Here is a 17,691-nt window from a genome sequence, read left to right on the forward strand (position 1 = left end):
TCATGTCTTCATTAGCGTTGCTGCCATGACCGTAGGGCTTGAAACACCAGGTTTGTTTTGTGTGAAACTCATTTCTTGGACGTCAGGTTTGTGTTAATCTTAGTTTCAGCTTCTTTAAAATCCGGATGGTAAAATCCTTATAGAAGAACAGTCAGTGCTTTTAACCACTAACCTTTTCCGTTCCATTAGATATGGTATTTTGTAAAAATTAATTATTTTAATTATTTACATTCCAGCATTTGCCCCTTCCTCCCATCTTCCCCCCTTCCTCCTCCCATTCTCCCTTCCCCTGCCTCCGAAAGGGTACCTACCCCTTTCCCGATACCCTCTTCATCTTCTCCCACTGAGGCCAGACTAAGCAGTCCTCAGCTGTATGTGCTAGGGGACCTGGACCAGCCCCTGTATGCTGCCTGGTTGGTGGCTCAGTCTCTGGGAGCTCCCTGGGGTGTCCAGGTTAGTTGAGACTGCTGGTCTTCCTATGGGGTTGCCTTCTCCTTCTGCTCCTTCAATCCTTCCCCTAATTCCTCCGTAGGGTCCCAGACTTCAGTTCAATGGCTGGGTGTAAGTATCTGCAGCTGTCTCAGTCAGCTGTTGATAGGGCCTTTGAGAGGACAGCCATGCTAGGCTCCTGTCTGTGTCCCTGGTTACTGCAGACCTCCTGAGAGACAGGCAGCTGTGGGGTAGGGTAGGGTAGGGTATCAGGCCTGGCAATAATTGTGGTAATTATTTTTCAACTTATTTTTTAAAGTATGAAATAGTAAAGCAAAGGTCGCTTTTACAGTGAATTTTTAATTCTTGTTATTAGGGTCAGAGGTCATTCAAGGTGATGCTGAAGGTGTTGATAAATGTGTGAGAAGCCCCAGGCTGTGGCTCACTGCGAGCCTCTTTCTAATGCCTTCTCAAGAGGAACTTTCTTATTCAGACAGAGCCCAAGCCGAAACCAACCTACACAAGGCCATGCTCTTTTACATGATGGCTTCTTCTGTGAAAATTGATGGGTGTATGATGCATGAAAACTGATGGCAGATCTTTTCTTTTTAAAGAATTATTTACTCATGTATGTGAGCATACTGTAGCACATGGCTTATAGGCTGTCCTGAAACTCAGCGGATCATTTAGAATTGTTTTCAGAAGAGACAAGGAAAAGTATCACAAACCTATTTTTCTCCAGAAAATGCGGCTTTTGATAAACTTCCTTGGGAATTCCATTAGATTTTCCAGCTTCCCAAATAATATATTCATTATATTAAACAGTGTAAATTTCTTCACAATTATAATATTTTTGTGACTTTTTTTTAAGTAGGTAAGAACTCAGAACAAACAAACAACAATAAAAGCCCAAAACAACCTGACGAGATTTTCTTTTGAAGATTTTTATTTATTTTATGTATGAGTACACTGTAGCTGTCTTCAGACACACCAAAAGAGGGCATCAGATCCCATTATAGATGGTTGTGAGCCACAGTGTGGTTTCTGGAAATTGAATTTAGGACTACTAGAAGAACAGTCAGTGCTTTTAACCACTAACCTATTTAACCATCTCTGTAGCCTAACAAGATTTCTTTTTTTAAAGTTTATTTAACTAGAGAACCTAAACAAAATTTTCAGAAACTTCAGTGGGGGGAGGTGTCCCTTTTTCATTAAGAGAATTTATGCATCTTCCAAAGCTATCCAGTACATACCTGTTCTAGTTTCATGTGTCGTGTAATAATATAACCTGACAAAAAGCAGCTAGAGAAGAATGTGGTTTATGTGACTTGCAATTCCAGGTTATACGCTATTATTGTAGGGAAGTCACCACCTCAGAATCGTGAGACAGTTGACCATCGTATCACATCTGCAGTAGAGCAAGAATGAATGCTTGCTTTCTTATTTGCTGGCTTGTTTTCAGATTGACTTCACTCATATATAGTTCTAGACCCCTGTCTAGGGAATGGTACCACCTACAGTGGACTGCATCTTCCCATATCAGTTAGTTAAAACAATTCTCCATTGTACATAGACTCATTAAGACTTTCTTCTTAGGTGATTCTAGATAGTGTCAAGTTGAAAATTAGAATTAATCACCTGAGTAACCTATAATTTAAAAAGAATTAATTCAATAAAAAAAAGCTAAAAGAAATAGGGGGCCTGGGAATCAAGCTCAGGAGTCAAGGACTTGCCCAATTTCAGTGCCTAAGACTGAGTTTGATTCTAAGCCCTTGGGAGGGAAGGAGGGGGGGGACATGGGTAGAGGGGTGGGGTTTTCCAGGCTGTGAATCTGGATCCCTGATTATTTTCCCTTCTTCTCAAAGCCTCTGCTGGAGCACTCATAGAAGGCAAACATGAGTAAGACATTGTTCCCATCAATAGATGGGCATTGTTGAAAACACTATGGGTCTGTTGAAGTTCATTCCATTATTTATTAAACTGAGGACTGACTTTTTTTTCCCTCTGAGACAAGTCTTAGGGCCAGTCTTTGGGAAAAGGCACTACAGCCATGAACTAGCAGTTAGGAAATCCACAGAGGGATGGTGGGAAAGATTAGTTACTATCTTTTGGTAGGATAGAGCTCAAAGTGAATTTTCGAAGTAATTACCTTGTCGTGACGTTCTACATTGTGTGGCTATTACTCCTCTTGGCACCAAGTTTCCTATTTTATATGGTCTGTATCTCTGTGGTAATTTGTACTTTGCTCTATATATCTGTATGTCAGAACAGCTTTCTTGATATTACATTTGCATACATCTACTTCACCCATGGACGTGTATGATTTGATGTGTGTTAACCATTCACAGTTTAGTTATAACCACATCCATCCCCTGAAGAATTCCTAGAGTCCTGGAGACATGGCTCAGTGGTTAAGAGCACTGACCATTCTCCGCAGAGGTTCTGAGTTCCGTTCCCAGAAACCACATGGTGGCTCACAACCATCTGTAATGGGATCTGATGCCCTCTTCTGGTGTGTCTGAAGACAGAGACAGTGTCCTCACATATGTAAATAAATCTTTAAAAAAAATAATAAAAGAATCCCCCTGCTATTAAAAGCTGTTTCCCATGTGCTCTATCCTTCAGCCCTAAGGTATGTCTATAGGTTGGGGTGTTCTGCACATTGGAGATGAGTAGAGTCATACAATGTTTGGTCCTTTTTCACAGGCACGGTTTTCACTTTCCACGTCATTCCCAGACTCATCCATGCCACAACATGCAGCAGTACTTCAGTGTCACAGAATGGTTACCTCATTCTGTTTGTCCATCCAGTGATGGACACTGGGTATTGTTCCATAGTTAGGTGGTGTATGTGGTATTATAAATATCTGTGTACAATATTTTTTGTGGCCACGTTTCTTTATTTCTCTTAGTAACGTAGTTGCATTCCTATGGCAGACAGCAAACATGGTGCTTAACATTTTGAGTAACTGGTGTTTTCAAAGTGACTGTATCATTTTATAGTCTCACAAGCAATGGGGGGAGGGTCAGGTTTCTCTATATCTTTGCCAATATCACATATATATATATATATATTTCTTACATTATAGTCATTCTAAGTGACCATGAAGTGGTGTCTAGTTGTGGTGCCTGTTTGATTTCTTTAATGAAAAATTATAATTTTTTTTTTCTTGAAGATTTAGTGACATTAAGGGCGAAAAGGGAATTGGTGTGGACTAAGACTTGTGGAACGAGGCACCTACTCTGGACATGCTTTTGAGAGAAAGCACGTGGAGTCATTTTAACCCCTTGAAAATTTCATTTCAGGTGGCCTCTATGCAGTTTATTAATATTGTAGTCCATTCGGTAGAAGACATGAACTTCAGAGTTCATCTCCAATATGAATTTACCAAATTAGGCCTGGATGAATACTTGGATGTAAGTACCTTTTTTGGTGTCATTTTAAGAGTGGATTTATTGCCTCTTCTCAGAGGTTCGTTTCTTTAGTAACTAGAGAATGCCTAAAGAGTTTTGTGGTCTCACAGTTGCCATGTAAGTTACAGGGAACCAATTTGAATGATGGAGTTTGCCAGCAAAGCTGGACTATTTACAGAATTCCTGGGACATCTGGGGGGTCTACTGCCTGCAGCCCTTTGTTACTGGAGTCAGACATTTCCGGGAGCATTGTCTCAGCCTTCCTTCGCTTTTGAACTCTGTCTGGGTCAAGTCTTGTGGCATCCTTCATCAACACTGAAGAACAGTTTTTATTTGGGGCAGCCTTGGGACCCAGGCAACATCCAGCCAAGACTGTTGGTGAATGAGTTCATGTTTAGAGCATTGAGAAGTAATGAGGAAATGACACTTCCTCCTGATGCTGTTAATTCTGTTTAAAGCACTTGTTGCTTTTGGACACGTGTCTGCACTTCTTGAGAGAAAGAAGACTTAGTTTCTTTTTCTCCCTGCCACACAGAAGTGCCCAGCCAGTTCCCTGAAGACTTTAATAAAGAAACAGAAAGTGTTTGTGGTACTCACAGATGTGCTCCCCCTCTGTCACTGGGAATCTTATGCTTTCCCTTTCCTTTGAGTGGTGCAGTTGAAGTCCCGGTGGTAGGCCATGGATGGCTGATGTAGATTTCAGGGATTTCCAGAGTTCACTTGCCCATGTTTGTTAGGCATGAACCCAGGAAACCACACACCTTGCACCCACCTTATTGGAGGGTAGAATACGTTGATGCTGACCCCTGTGCACACCTCTGGCAATGCTTTGGGGCTGAGATTTGTCTTCTTCATGCACCTCACAGATGGCAGGATGTGAATGAAGATCTGGAGTGCAAGTTCTCATTTCTGGTGGAGGTTCAGTCTGCTTTGGGCTGTAGGTTGTCACAGCAGCTAGTGACATTGGTGCACGTCCAGTAGTTGCAGCCAACCTTGGGAAAGTCCCTTATCACTGCTCCTCTGTTGCCCTCTTGTTTTCAGCTCTAGATTCATATTTCTTTCTTTCTTTTTTGACTTTTAAAGTAAGACGGAATATACTCGGGTTAAAGTAATTTAAACTGTTAAATTAAACCTAAGAGAAGTGCTTTTCTTAAGAAATCATGTAATCTAAAATTTCTCTTAAAAATTCCACACCCTGTCCAACCCTTCGTTAGTTATGTTACGTTGGGTCTGGACCCTGATGGATAGAAGTCATTAGAAGAACACCATTCTATGCATCTGATAATATACGTTTTCTGTATACAAAGACAGCCTTCTTTGCAAATGATCGTTCATATGTTCATTCACTTATTGGCATCATCCGTATTCTGACTTTAGAGTCCCCAGAGAAAGTCATAAGGTGGGACTCTCATGGGGAAGAGTCACTGATTTCTTAAGCCTCTGGCGTCACCTGAGAAACTGCTTCCTCAGTCACTCTGGTATCCTTGGGCTAGGATATAAGGGAACTGGAGGACCCTTTCTGATTCATGCGTTGGGGAGCTTTGAGCTGTTCATTCAAGGCACTGTCTTGGGAAAGGAATCATATAGGAAGAGTTCTGGCAATGTGTACTAAAGCTGAGTGTGTGTACAATCCATGGCTCCGAGCTAACTCTGTTTGGCTCCTAGCCACTCTCACCTCTGCCTAGATGCCCCTTAGATTTCACAGGGCGTGTAATTATTCCATCTCAAACCCTCTTTTGTAATGTCTGGTTTACTTATATAAAAATAGTCTAGAATGTCAAGTATTTGAGGACAGTGACTCCCTTCCCACCCTTGGTGTGTGTCTATATGTAAATTGGAAACAGTAGGGTCATACCTTGGTCATACGGAGGATGCGTTAAACTCTTGTGGGGAACTGTAGGCTACTTGTAACAGATTATGTAGAGGGTTGGGAAATTGTGTCCTACGTCCACAGATAATTCATCCTACCTTCTCTGGAATCTTTGTGTTTAGAAGCTGAAACACACAGAAAGTGACAAGCTGCAAGTACAGATCCAGGCTTACCTGGACAACGTGTTCGACGTGGGAGCTCTGTTGGAAGATGCTGAAACCAAGAATGCTGCCTTGGAGCGGGTGGAGGAACTGGAAGAAAACATCTCTCATGTAACTGCATCTCAGAGAGGGAAATGCACTGGGGACCAGAGTGGGCTAATGCTAGCTTTTGTGATAGGAAGTGAAAGGATTTGGAGTGGAGGAATGAGCAGAACTCAAGTCATCTAGCTCTTGACTGGTCTCTACTTACCTTCCTGTTCCATTTCTCCCAAGTCACACACTGGCAGCCCTCGTGGCCAACACAGAACAGGAAGGTTGACAGTGTAAGACATAGAAATGAAGAGAGGGACTGTGGCCTCAGGAAGGAGTCTCTGACGATGACCCACCTTCTCAAAGTGCCATCAGAGTCTGTGGGATAGGACTGTCATGTCTCACAAATCTCTGTGCTCCTGTCTAAGCCCTGCCTGAGCTTCTGCTCAGGTCCATAGCAACTGTAGACGTTTTATGGAAAATCACTGAGCTTTGTCAACTGTGGTCTTCTCTGAAGAATCATGTCTGCTCAGTGCCCTGATCTTCTTTAAGGGAAGTTTGTTAACCACAAAGAGGTTAATATTAACCTAGAGGCTTTGAGATATTCCCATATTTCCTATTGAAGAGTAAATGGAGAACAATAGTTTTCAAAAACCCATGCCTTGTGAGGGCTAAGTTCTTTTCACCGTTGCCCAGTGGTGAGCCTGGGGCCTTGTGCATGTGAGGACAGTACTGTACCCACTGAGGTCTTGAAAACAAACTTCCCGTCTTGATTGGATTGATTGGAATTGTCCTTTACTGTGCAGAGAATTGTCTCTATTTGTAGGAATAGTATTTCTCTCTCAGCAGAGTGGCTTTGTTTCCCACCACACTTTATTTTAGAGTATCACATAGGTTAATTTCACCCCTTATCACTGTGAAAACAGGGCTCCCATGGCTTATATTAAAACAAGTTGGTAAGCCCAAAGCCGCCCCTTTGAGAAGCTTTGCGTTGACTTCATTGGCATCTTCTCAGAGGAGTTTACAGGGTCCACTGTTTCCTTTAAACGTTTTGTTTTCTTTTTCCTCTTCTCTCTCTGAAATTACACTCTTAACTTGTAAATATCTAATCCCCTGTCTTGCCTCAGTGGATGTCTTTGCCTATTATTATGTCCAAAGGGAAGTCAGAAGTTTCTTGATTGTAGAACTTTATATGAAAACTAGCTCCCTTCCTCCCCTCATCCCTCTCAACCAGCACTGCATAGCCTTTCTGTATTGATTTTTATAAAAATAACCATTACTGGGTAGTTTGGGCTGAAGAAAGCCACAGTTCTTTGTGTAGCTGACTAAAATGGTACAGCCATGTTTTCCAGATCAACAATTTTCAGAAGCTCTTTGGGCTTGGGAAGGTGGCCTTGCGCTCTCCTTTACTTTAATTTGTCCTACACTTAGCTCCAGGACAGGAGAGAGGTATGATTGTATATGTTCAAACACTGAAAGGCTGCTGTGTTTTATACATGCCACATATACATCATTTATTCCTGAGAGAAACAAATATGTGTTCAGAACCATAGCATAAAAATTAATGTTTCCAGAAATTAACTTTTGGAATATATGCAAGACTCTCGTGGGTGCCAGGCTGACTAGGATATATGATTCTGAGGACCAAGGACCCGATCAGAATGATCTGTGTTGTGACTCTGTTTCCTCGTCACAATTTCACAGTTGTCTGAAAAGCTGCAGGACACGGAGAATGAAGCCATGTCCAAGATTGTGGAACTGGAAAAGCAACTCATGCAGAGGAATAAGGAACTGGATGTCGTCCGGGTAAGTGTGCTGGCAGCATCCATCCCGATGTGTACGGCCTGGCATTCAGTGCGCTCTAGTTTAAGGCTGGTCCAGTGCAGAGAACGTTCACTTCAGAGGAATGCATTGAAGCCGTGTATCTACTGCAACCATTTCAGAGGTGTTTCTCAAAAGTACTCATACTGTACGTGTACACGCGTGTACGCAGTCTTAAACTCCAGCTTCGGTATTTCTTTACCACAGATTTTTGGGAGCAACAATGGCTTCCTATCTGGGAGAGACTGAGTTGACTCTGTGGATTCTCCATGTGGTTGTAAACAGAAACAAAGCACAAATTTAATTCTCCCTGCTTATTTTTTTTTATTAGAACTTGGGCCTCCTTGATCGTATGTGTTTACTTTTACTCAAAACCAGATTTGAGGGTTGCTATGGAAACAGCCCACAGCACAGGTTAGACCTAAAGATATTTCCCACAATCCAATGCATTTCCTTATCATCTAATCCCAGGCATTTTGTTTCACCTTATGTGTCAGGCACAGTTATGGAGGTTCAAACCATCTGCGTACTTGGAACTGTTCAGAACATAAGGCCAATAGGCCTGGAGGGCTGTCAGGCACATGGCTTGCTTTTGCACCAGCAGCTGATGTGACGGCACATTTTCTGTGATGGTTTTCATGTGCTGTTTTGAGATTCTGACACATCCTACAGTTAGCTCTGTGATACGTGTTTCCTGGCACGCCATCAGTACAGAGTTGTAGCATATGGACTCCATTCAAGTCCAGACACTTAGGTTACAAATGATGGACAGGGGGTAAGAAAGAATGTTCCCTTCCTGTTGGGGGTCTGAGGTGAGAGAGAACTTGTGCAGGTCCCAGACAGTAAGTTCAGTTCCACACAGCCATTCACACCAGAATATCCGTGGACTCCGAATAGATGCCCCCAGGGCGGCCTTTGAATCGAATTTTAACTTGCTATGAACTATAAACTTAGAGAAAGATAAGTAACTCATGGCGGGAAACTTTGGTTTTTTTTTAAATGCATCACCAAAAGGAAAATGCTCCAGCAATCGCCATCCTGAGCTCCATTAAAGAGCTTTCCTAAGGGCCAGAGAAATCAGCTATGCCGCCAGCGTCTGGCCATGCGTGAGAAGGTCACTCCTGGCTTGGCAGAGCTTCTGTGCTTGCTTACTTATTATATATCTTCTGGGGATAGGGTCCCAGTATGTATGTATCCCTGGCTGGCCTGAAAATCACTGCCCAGACCAACTAGGCCTCAAACCCACAGACATCACCTGCCTCTGCCTCCCCAGTCCTAGGATTAAAGGTGTACATCACCACAGCCAGCCTTTGTAGAGGTTTTTATCCGTTGTCTGATTTCTACTAAAGTCTGATTTAGGGGCTTTTAGTCTCTTGTTAGTCAGTGTCTATCTGGGAGTTACAGATACATTTTATTTTATGATTAGTAAAGGAAAGCATGCTGAACCACCAGGCTACCCATGCGATGTTTCAAATTCAGTTTGTGGATAAAGTCATCTCTGTTCTGTTCTCTTTCGCCTAAGGGCAAAGTGGCGTTAGTTCCACTAATTAGCTAGAAAGTTCTTCCTTAACACTATCCAATGCTCGAGTACATTGCATGCATTACCAGCTCAACTGATAATTACTCACTCAGACTCTCTATGTTCTGACTGAATCCCTACCGTGTGTTCTCTCTCCAACTGTTTCCCTCAGTTAGCTCACTCAGGGTCACCTGGGAATGTTCTATGAAGCCAGTGTCCTGAACATGAACATGACCTTTTTCTTCCAGGAAATCTACAAAGACGCAAACACCCAAGTTCACACATTAAGAAAAATGGTCAAAGAAAAGGAAGAAGCCATTCAAAGACAGTCTACCCTGGAAAAAAAGATTCACGAACTGGAGAAACAAGGGACCATCAAAATTCAGAAGAAAGGGGACGGGGACATTGCCATACTGCCGGTTGTGGCCTCTGGCACGTTACCCATGGGGTCAGACCTAGCAGGGGGTAACTATGTGGGACCAGTTCCAGGGGCCGCCTCCTCAGGACCCTCAGTCCCTCCTCCCCCACCACTACCTCCGTCATCAGACACACCTGAAGCAGGTAAGATGCCTGGGGGGAGGGGTGGAGCTCCCCAGTGCTTCATAAGCACTTTCCCTTTTCTTAAGAAAGGTGCCATTTTGAGGAGCTGGAGAAATGGCTTAGTGGTTAAGAGCATTTACCGCTCTTCTAGACACCTGAGTATCTCCCAGCACTCATAGAGCATGTCTCACAACGACCTATGATGCCACCTCCAGAGGATCTGTCCTTGCCTCTGGCATCTGTAGGCACCATACTCACGTACACATCCTCGCACACACGAGATGCCATAGATTAAAACAAAAGTTGCATTCTGAGAATGATGTTGTGAATCTTGATGTCACTTATGCTATGACATTTCCTGGGTTCTCAGTAAGGAAATGTTACTGTTGCGTTTTGTTTTCTTGGGCCTTTTTACTTCATTTAAAAATTGTATTTGTTTGTTCTGCTTAGCGATGTGTATATGTGAGTGTATACCGAGGTGTGCTCGTAGAGATCAGAGTGACCTTTGCAGAGTCAGTTCTGGTCCCACTTTCATGTGGGTTCCCAGGATCTAACTAGCGTTACCTGACGAGCCATTTGGCCAGCCCAGTTTTCTCATGCCTTATGTGCACATGACATTTTGTTCTTTTTTTCCAGCTCAAAATGGACCAGCATCACCACCTATGTCCCCACCTCCTCCCCCACCCCCTCCACCCCCTCCCCCACCCCCTCCGCCCCCTCCACTCCCAGGTCCTGCAGCTGAGACTGTGCCAGCTCCTCCTCTGCCACCACCCCCACCTCCCTCTGCACCCCCGTTGCCTGGGACTTCTTCACCTACAGTAGTTTTCAACTCAGGATTAGCAGGTGAGAACCGGGATGGAAATGGAGGTCCTGGCTTGTGAAACCCTGACTTCTGTCTGTCTGGAGAGCTAGAACTGCTCTTTCTCATCTGTACACGTCCCTCTGAAGGACATACTGCTAATGTAGCCGGTGAAGGGAAAACTGTCCTTCATGAGAGAGGAGTATTTGTCACACTCGTCCTAGCAGTTCTGACCTTGTCACCTAGTATTTCCACTGTCTTTACCTAGAGTGGCCAGAGCTCTGGACTGGGTGCTAATAGTGAGCGTTACTCTAGTCTAAGTTATCGGGAGTGTCATCTGTGGAGGAGACCATGTCATTGAGTTATTACCTGGTGCAGGGTGCATGTCTTCTGAGCATTTGTAGGCGTCAGGATTTGCCAGCGTGGTTTTAGGCTTCAAGGGGAAAGGGAACAACAGCAATTTCTTCTTCTCCTTTTTTTTTTTTTTTTAAAATGATTTGAAAAGCTTCCAAATAATTCATGTTCTCTTGCTCATCAGGAGGTAAGGGTGTGCCCTACCTTACTGGAAGTAAAAGGGAGGCAGGAGAGGGAGAGGAAGGGGATTATTCCAAAGCCTTGAAGTAACTTACTATTTTTGAGTCTCGGAAGGGAAATTTTACTCTTTAGTACTGAGCCATTTCAGAGTGTCGCTGAGAGTTTGGAGTTGTTTGTTCTGAGGTCCCGTCCTGTGACAGTGGGTAGCACTGCCCTGAGGTTACCACCTGTGCTCTGGGGATCTCTGCTCTGAGCTGCCTGTCCTGTGCTACTGAGTAACTGCATTGAGGATGGGACCCTTTGATACTGGGTAGCTTTTTCCGTCATCATGGGTAACCCTGCTTGGAGGTAGCAATCCCTGTGATACTAAGTAACTCCCCTCTGAGGTGGCTGTCACTAAGTAACTCCCCTCTGAGGTGGCTGTCACTAAGTAACTCCCCTCTGAGGTGGCTGTCACTAAGTAACTCCCCTCTGAGGTGGCTGTCACTAAGTAACTCCCCTCTGAGGTGGCTGTCATGTTGAGTTTCTGCTCTGAGGCTGCCATCCTGTGACAGCAGACGGCTCTGCTACTGGGAGGCTTTCCCAGTGATACTGTATGGCCGTCTTAGTTTGCTTTTGGTTATTGCTGTGATAAACACCCTACACAATGCAACTTCGAAAGGGAAGGGTTTATTTTAACTTAGAGTTTGCCATGGAGAGAAATTAGGGCAGGATCTCAAGGCAGGAAGCTGGAGGCAGGAACCGATGCAGAGGCCAGGGAGACATGCTGCTTACTGGCTTGCTCCCCATCGTTTGCTTGGTCTGCTTTCTTATACAAGGACCTAGGGGTGGCATAGCTCAAAATGAGCGGGAACCTCTTACATCAATCAGTAATCAGTAAATTGCCTTACATCTCGCTTACAGGTCAACGGAGGCGTTTTCTCATTTGATGCTTCTTCTACCAAGATAACTCTTAACCTCTGTCTAGTTGACAATAGCAAACAAACAGACAAACAAACAGACAAACAAGCGAAAAAAGGAACCAATACACTAGCACTGCTCAGAAGTTGCGACTCTGGATTACTGGGTAGCTCTGCTCTGGGGTGGCTGTCTGCTGCTGTGACACTAGGTAGCACTGTTCAGGAACTCCCTCAGTTACTGGGAGCTGCTGCCTTCTAGTTTAGCAGTTCTCACCTTGTATATCACGACCTCTTTGGGGGGAGTTGACGGCCCTTTCACAGCGGCCACTTGTCAGATATCCTGCAGATTAGGTATTTACACTATGATTCATAACTAGAAAGTAGCAGTGAACAAATCGTATGGTTGGTGGATCACCACAATGTGAGGTGCTGTATTAAAGGGTCACAGCGTTAGGAAGGTTGAGAATCCCTGCTCTGGTTCCAAGGCTGTGGTGGTTTCTAGTCTGAAGGATGGATAGTCTTTACTATAAAGATTTCTTCTTCTCCTCAGTCCCTCCATGGGTTTCCTCAGCAGCTTTTTCTGCCCGCCCCCTCCCCACCCCTCCTCATCAGGGATAATTTCTCCAAGTGACTACAACCCTTTCAGCCATCCAAAAGTTTCTTGAAGCAGATTTGCCCACCTCAGATTCTGCTCTAGCAGCGACATCTGTAAAATTATCAAGGATACCATGGTAAATTTGTGGCTTATTTTTACCCTTCAAGATCTTCCATGTTGACCACTTTCTTCTAGAACTTTTATTGCTTCCGAAGAGGAAAGGTGGAGGAGAGTCATCACGGAGCAATTGGATTCTGAATGTAAATAACAGGGGCTTACCGTCTCTGGGTCTCTGCTCTGTCACCAGGCTGTTCCTGGTGGCCGAATGTGGAGGCCATCATTGTCTCGTGCACACAGGTCACTGACTAAGCTTTCCTTGTAGCTCCGGGTGAGCATTCTCTGTGAGATATGTCTACCATGCCTCGCCTGGTGCTGCTTCTCTCTCCATCGCAAAAGCTAACCTGTGGTTCAGCATCCGCATGCATTCACAGGAGCTGAAGTAGAGCTCAGACTTTGGCAGGGAAATGGGCGGAGGCTGCAAGTCCAAAGTGCCTTTCTTCTGGACAGCCATACACCTTTTTGTTTTGTTTTGCATTAAGCCTTTGCAGCTACTCCATTTTTAGCTTTGTTAGCTCTAGGGTGAGCTCAGCTGATTACGGCTAAGCTCAGGACCCTCATGGGTCTCCATGGTTCTCCTGCACAGTAGAGCACCATAGGTGGGATTGAAGAAGTCCTCTTTATCTCATCGACTGTCTGCCAATAGTTATAAGATGTAGCCTGTTTTATAAAATTAAAAAGGCCCAAGTGTTTCATAATTTGGGATTAGGCATTTTCTCCAAGGCCTCTGATCTCCATTTTATTTGGCCTTAATTTGGCTTCTAGTTCAGAGTAACTGAAGCTGATTTTGTGAAATATTCTTCCTGTATGTCCAGTGGTTTTGTCTCTGGAATCCAGAGGCCTGAGAGAATCCAGATACCTCGGTAGAGGTAAGAGACAGCACTGAGGGGCTATGCCCATTACTTCCTGGAAGTCCCTTAGTCCGTAGGCCCACAGTGACAGGCTACCTATCCATCTCGGCAGTGGACAAGAGAGGACACAGCAGGGAGTCAGGAGAAAGTCCTCATAGTGTGCCTCTAGTTGAAAGAATGCTTTGGATTTCATAAAGAAAAGTGTGACTGACGTGGTAACAGTCACTCACACCTTCAAGTAATGTATGTAAGACATCTCCAAGTCAAACGAAGCAATCTGATTCCTTTCCTGAGGTAGGTCATCTGTGGACTGAGGCATTTTTCTACTTCAGTCTTAAAATTTGTTGACTCGGGGGCGTCTTAACCGTGTGGCGCAGAGTTCTGTGATGAGCTGCTTGCTGCTGCCCTCAGGATCCTCACAGGTAGCTGCCTGTGCAGTCGGTGGCCTTTGCTTCGCTTGGAGAAGATATGCTTGAATCCTCTCGGTGTTTGACTTTGGCTGATTCTGTGTTATTAAGACCTCGTTTCCAGCCTGTGGAATAGTTAGTACAGTTCACTGTGCCTGCTGGCACCATAACAACAAAATATTCTCTTTTGTTTTGTTTTCTCTTTCTCCCTGAGAGGGGGTGAAAACACAGAAACACAAACAAAACCACACAGCGAGTTCAAAGGCAGGAGAACGGAGTTTTGGCTTTGTGCTGCCGAAGTGTGTCCACGAAGCATGGCGTTCTATGGCAAGAGTGTTGTGAACTGCTGGGCCACTTGACTCTAACTGTATCTAATCTGAATCTCCATATATTTTGTGTTTTCTGTTCTCTCTGCTTCCACAAAAGATGGGCCAATCAAGCTTTTCTGTAGGTTGCTCCTCACCGAGTGTGTTGAGTGTTTCCTGTGTGTTCTGTTGGTCACCCTGTGCCTTGACATCTCTCCACTCCATCGTGCTTTGAGCCATTGCATTTGACATTGTGTCTCCAGCTAGTCTGGGTGTTGGCTGACTGTGACTCCAGGTTTGCCCATGTGTTTCGGCACAGTTGGCTGTATCTTCCCAGGACCCCCTACTGCCTGTGGCTCTAATGTGTGGAATAACCACCCATTGAATGCTACTTTCTTGAGTTTGAGTCCTGGGGTCACAGTCTATGTCCTCGGCACCTATAGGCCCTGCCATCTGCTATACTTCATGCCTAGCTGAAGTCAGGAAAATTTCCCTTACTTGAGTTGAAAAGATACTCCCCCCCAACCTCCCTTACCACAACCCCCTGCCCTTTGGTTCAAGGGTCAGTTGGAGAAAGCCTTTGCCTACAGAGGACATTGGTTCTCCTGGGTAGTGCGGAGGAAGCGTAAGTGTGACCAGGGGTCTCACACACTGATGATAATGGGGACGAGGGTGCCATGTTCGGTGATAGAAAAGCCTGTTTTGGCAAAAGCTGTGTCTCCGTGTTGCTGCATGCTTCTGTGTGGATTGACCTGATGCTATTCCTTCTCTTTCTGTGGCCTTTGTAACTCTGGAGGAATGAGAGGCATTATCTGTATCCCTTTTCAGTAAACATCCATGGAGGCAGGGTGCTGGTCATCTCTGTTGTGTTCTAGTCCACAGCCTTCCTTAGCTTTCTCCCCACTTCCCTGCTGATAATGCGGAATAGTGAAGCTCACAGTGGGCAGGTGGGGGCTGGGACAGTGTACATAGGGGCGTATATAGCTCAGTTTGGAAAGCCTTGTTTATGATGTATAATAGCATATAGAGCGGTAAATGGTTCTCTTTTAGTTTGTATTCTCAAAATGAGAGGCGCTAATTCCCTTTAGCCCATACATAGTAGATCGCAGCCTCTCTATTTTAGTACGTTTAGCAAGTTCACTGAGGATGTCTCGATAAAGATAGCTAACTCCTATAGAAGGGGGCGCAGGGGGTTGGGGATTTAGCTCAGTGATAGGGCGTTTGCCTAGCAAGTGCAAGGCCCTGGGTTCGGTCCTCACCTCTGGAAAAAAAAAGGAGAAGGGGGCAAAGGGATGGTGGCACTCCTTTAGAAGGAGCACTATGATCTCTGCCCAGGTCCTCTGTAGTCTTCACTGTTCTCTGATGTAGGCCATGGATGCTCTTAGTCTACCTGAAATAACTCAGCAGCCAGTGTAGTCTCTATATCACGGTCACCCACCGGAATGCATAATCCTGGCTGAAGATCATTGACATTTAAAGCATACATATATATCCTAGGAGCAGGAGGTGAAGACACCAGAACTCAGGGCAGTTTCCCCTCTGTTAAATCTAGTTGCATTGTTTCATACTGTAACTTAGAAAGCACTCCAGTGTCAGGCAACCAAATGAGGACCTTGAATGGCTCTGGCCGAGTGCCACTTGTCACTTGCCGTCTTCCTCCAGCGTTAAAGTGTCATCCGCAAGGACTGTTGTCTTAATGTTCCCAGAGGTTACGAGGTTTTAGACAGGACTTAATTTCCTTATCTCTGATAACCTTCAGCTGTGAAAATTAAGAAGCCAATCAAGACGAAGTTCCGAATGCCAGTGTTCAACTGGGTTGCCCTGAAGCCCAATCAGATCAACGGCACTGTCTTCAATGAGATCGATGATGAGCGGATCCTGGAGGTACCGGTCTCCTTGCTTATAGACTGATGGTGCATGCTCACCTGCAGAGCGAGGGAGGCTGTCCTGTTGGTCGGCGAGCATCAGTGACAAAGATGTAACGTTTCTGTACTCCAGCGTGAAGAACTAGACTTGCACTGTCGAAAAATTAAGTTGGACATGATTTTAATAAGAGGAGGGTTCTAGAACTATGCCTGATCCACTAAGATAATAATTTTTAATATCTTCTGTGTTTACCACCAAATAAGTTTCACGTAACCATGCCCTTTAATTTATAAGAACATAGACAGCTCTTTTTGAAAGTGTGCGGGCTAAAGAACTCGTAACTATACTGACTATCTGGTTTCATGGATTTAGCCTGAGGTGTAGATGTCTGGGTAAATCAATTATCAAAAGCAATTGAATTGAATCGAACTGTTGAAAAGCTCTCAGGGAGAACTTTCCCTCGGGATGGAGACCCTCCAACTCCAAAGACCAGACCGAGACACCACAGGATGCAATCAGCAAGAGGATTTGGTTTATTGTCGGGATACACAGGCACAGGCACCTGCGGGCGCTTCAGTCACTCGGGGGACTGGCGCGCCCCACGGAACCAAGGATGGGCTTTTATAGGATTTTGGGGAGCAGAAGCAAGCATACAGAAGCAGATGCATGGTTACAGGGATATAATTGGTGGATTCTAATATGGCAAGGGTTTAGCCCGGGGGCAAGTTTCCTAGCTACCTTCCTGAAACATAACGGCTGACTCGGCCCCCCAAGGGTTCAGCCCGGGGGCAAGTTTCTTAGCTACCTTCTTGGAACATAACGACTGACTCGGCCCCCCACCAGGGTGTGGGACCTCTCTCGGGGCTTTTTTTCATTGTCAGGTGCTCAACCGAAGTCGTCCTGTTGCCAGGCCTTCAACCAAACACATCCTGCTTGGCAGCCGCTGTGTACTCAGTGTTCTAACCTTTCTCTGAACCAGTCATCTTAAGTACAGCCTTGTAAAATGGCGTTACTGCTGCTAAGCTGGGGTCTTTCACTGTTAGATCAGTATTTCTCTGGACCTTCACATCTAACTATGAGACAGGAGAATGCTAATAAAAACAGGAGAAGGGCAGCAAGCCATGCAGGGATAAGCACTCAGCAGTATGGAAGGCCTTTCCTTAAGGGAGTGCCTACACGGTGAGGGGTTTGCTAACGGGACAATGACTTAATTCTAACGTGCGATCCGATTTGTCAATGCTGTCCTTCTCCACCCTAGGATTTAAATGTGGACGAATTCGAGGAAATATTCAAAACAAAAGCACAAGGTCCTGCCATTGATCTTTCTTCAAGCAAGCAGAAAATAACACAGAAGGGATCAAGTAAAGTGACATTATTAGAAGCAAATCGAGCCAAAAACCTTGCCATAACCTTACGGAAAGCGGGAAAGTCCGCTGATGAGATATGTAAAGCTATTCATGTGTAAGTTTCCAGGGAACGCTGACCCTAGCAAGCTCAGCTTGAGGGAGAAAATAGGTTTACAAGTCAGCAGAGA

The 17,691-nt window shown here is 44.8% G+C and overlaps 1 protein-coding gene across 11 annotated transcripts in view; it reads left to right on the forward strand.

The window, feature by feature from the left end:
* The window catches only part of Fmnl2 (formin-like 2), a 275,597-nt gene that overhangs the window by 239,307 nt on the left and 18,599 nt on the right, over positions 1–17,691 (forward strand). For 6 of the 11 annotated variants that reach the window (XM_039106785.2, XM_039106787.2, XM_039106784.2 and 3 more), the window contains 8 exons: positions 3,736–3,846; positions 5,836–5,985; positions 7,609–7,710; positions 9,493–9,805; positions 10,421–10,627; positions 14,413–14,433; positions 16,051–16,175; positions 17,416–17,618. In XM_039106785.2, coding sequence (XP_038962713.1) covers positions 3,736–3,846; positions 5,836–5,985; positions 7,609–7,710; positions 9,493–9,805; positions 10,421–10,627; positions 14,413–14,433; positions 16,051–16,175; positions 17,416–17,618 — 1,232 coding nt within the window. The remainder of the gene's footprint in view (positions 1–3,735; positions 3,847–5,835; positions 5,986–7,608; positions 7,711–9,492; positions 9,806–10,420; positions 10,628–14,412; positions 14,434–16,050; positions 16,176–17,415; positions 17,619–17,691) is intronic. The other 5 variants (XM_017592149.3, XM_008761823.4, XM_008761822.4 and 2 more) reach the window with 1 other exon arrangement.

The sequence above is a fragment of the Rattus norvegicus genome, chromosome 3 (genome assembly GCF_036323735.1).
Source record: "Rattus norvegicus strain BN/NHsdMcwi chromosome 3, GRCr8, whole genome shotgun sequence".
NCBI classification, from domain to species: domain Eukaryota; kingdom Metazoa; phylum Chordata; class Mammalia; order Rodentia; family Muridae; genus Rattus; species Rattus norvegicus.